The sequence below is a fragment of the Puntigrus tetrazona genome, unplaced genomic scaffold (genome assembly GCF_018831695.1).
Source record: "Puntigrus tetrazona isolate hp1 unplaced genomic scaffold, ASM1883169v1 S000000901, whole genome shotgun sequence".
NCBI lineage: Eukaryota > Metazoa > Chordata > Actinopteri > Cypriniformes > Cyprinidae > Puntigrus > Puntigrus tetrazona.
Window position 1 is genome coordinate 1 of NW_025048501.1, and position 2,027 is coordinate 2,027.

At 37.8% G+C, this 2,027-nt stretch overlaps 1 protein-coding gene across 1 annotated transcript; it reads right to left on the reverse strand.

Annotated features, from left to right (window-relative positions):
* Nucleotides 1-72: 72 nt before the first annotated feature.
* LOC122335817 (gamma-adducin-like) lies at nt 73-1,994 on the reverse strand. The gene is made up of 4 exons (XM_043233624.1): nt 1,693-1,994; nt 983-1,099; nt 407-490; nt 73-255 (listed from the first exon to the last, which is right to left on the reverse strand). Exons 1-4 carry the CDS (start codon nt 1,846-1,848, stop codon nt 181-183), a joined length of 432 nt encoding a protein of 143 aa, XP_043089559.1. The 5' UTR covers nt 1,849-1,994; the 3' UTR covers nt 73-180.
* Between the last annotated feature and the right edge of the window lie 33 nt (nt 1,995-2,027).

The following is a 2,027-nucleotide window of genomic DNA, read 5'->3' on the forward strand; positions in this document are numbered from 1 at the left end:
TGAAGTTATTTATATTGCATTACACATTCATTAAAATGCCTTAATGAAATATACAATGTATAATGTATTATAAATACAGGCTTCATAGAAAATGTTACCCCCAACCCCCAAAAAATCCTAAAACATAAAAATAAGAAATGAGAACACTGCAAATCCAAAACTACAAGATTCCGATGTGAGTCATGCACACATTTTAAAAATGAGAACGGCAACAAACAAAACTTCCTGGGATTTTACCTGGACCGGTGACTGTCCCTTAAAAAGAAAAACAGAGCTTTATAAGAGCCTGCATTGAAACGTGCGGCCTTTTCCTTACAAACTGATACTCATTCAGCACCTGTTTCTAAAAAGATCTGCCGCCCCCTATTGACACAGATGTCCGTGTTTATGACACTCTGATACTCACTGGTGGTCTCTCCACCACAATCCCTGCCAGACGTTGAGACTGTGGCCCGGCTGTCATCATGTCGAACCGGTTCTGTTCACGAATCTGAAACGTTCACACCAAGACAAATAACCAAAAAGATAACGATATTAGCACCACACCAGTAAACGATATTGTTTATTCTAGCGCATACTTGTCTGCTGCTTTCAATTCTTGAACTCATTACAGCAAAATTGATTCAGATTGGCTGTCAATGTTTTCATCATTCAATCAGCTAGAAAAATAAAATAAAATGGTGGCAGTCATTGACTTCCATAGTATAGAAAAGAGTCAATAAGCTACCAGCAACTGTTTGGTTATTAGCACTCTTCCAAATATCTGTGGTGTTCAAGCAAAGAAAGAAACTGATATTTTGCAATGTCAAGAGTAAGTAATAATCTTACTATATTTTTTCTTCATTTGGAAAGTAATAGAAATGCTACTGTTTATTTATTTTTTGTAATGTTTTTAGTTGCCTACAGAAGTTTACCCAATTGAGATGACTTGCACTTGAATAGGATGCTTGAGTGAGTTTTAAATGGCGCACTAATAACTCACCTTATTTCTCTTCTCTAGGACTTCATTGGGGTTTGTGTTCAGAGGAACAAACTGGTTGGGATCTTCGATTCGGATCGGAGTCCCGCTGGTGCTTCCACCATCATCGGACTTCATCCACTGCAGAGGAGTAAAAGAAAGAAAGAGCTAAGAATTAGTACAGTATTTCTTAGTATGTAATTACCAAAGGTTTAATAAATTATACATTTTAAATTATGAACACAAACACGTTTGTATAACCATTAAAATGATTTTTAAAAATTCAAATGCTCTAAAAATATAATGTCTTTTCAACTTTCAATAAATTGTTAAATTCTAAAAGTTTCATGGTTTTTAAGTACGTATCTAGACAAGCTTTTTATTAATTACAAATAAGTAAACAATAAAAAAATACAAATGTGGCGAAAATAAAACTAAAGCCTGGACCACTAGAGGTCAGAAGAGAACCATATTTGGCATCAGGCTCAAACTCAGTGCGGGCCACCAACACAAGATATGAGGCTTCAAAAGTCTCTGTGATGACAGAAATACAAGTTCATCTCATCTGCCGTCAGGTACACTCAGGAAATAACCACATAAACTGCTCACCCACAAAATCCATTCTGATCTACTACTTTTACAGCAATCCCCTTTTTTCCACATTTAAATGCTTTCAAAAACTGGCCTGCAGAAATCTCAGCAGACAGAGATAACAGAGATGATCTAAACCTCACCATGGTCCTGGTGCGTCCATTCTCCTCGTTCATCCTGTCTGACACATTCACCTTCATGTAGCAGTTGGGTGAATTGAGCCAGCGAGTCTTCTCTCTCTGCTGTCTCTGCTGCAGGAGCTTAAGAGGAAAACGTGGAGCTTCGTCGTCATCGAACATGAATGCCGTGACCGTGGCAGGGATCTCAACTTCACTCTTGTGCCGCGGCTTCTCCCGCACAATGGGGTGCCGGTAAGTGTAGCCGGTCCTGTAACCCTGAGAGTGAAACAAATCTTTAGAACATAATACTTCAAAAACAAAGTATGCTAAACTACTTTGTATGTTACATGTTATTATAT

Bases quoted from the DNA above. Each gene is read 5' to 3' on its own strand.
- LOC122335817 (XM_043233624.1), bottom strand. From the start codon at position 1,848: ATGTTCGATGACGACGAAGCTCCACGTTTTCCTCTTAAGCTCCTGCAG. The intron at 1,100-1,692 runs GTGAGGTTTAGA...ACTCCTCTGCAG, and splicing joins ATGGACGCACCAGGACCATG to TGGATGAAGTCCGATGATGG. The intron at 256-406 runs GTGAGTATCAGA...TTTCTTTTTAAG, and splicing joins TTGTGGTGGAGAGACCACCA to GGACAGTCACCGGTCCAGGT.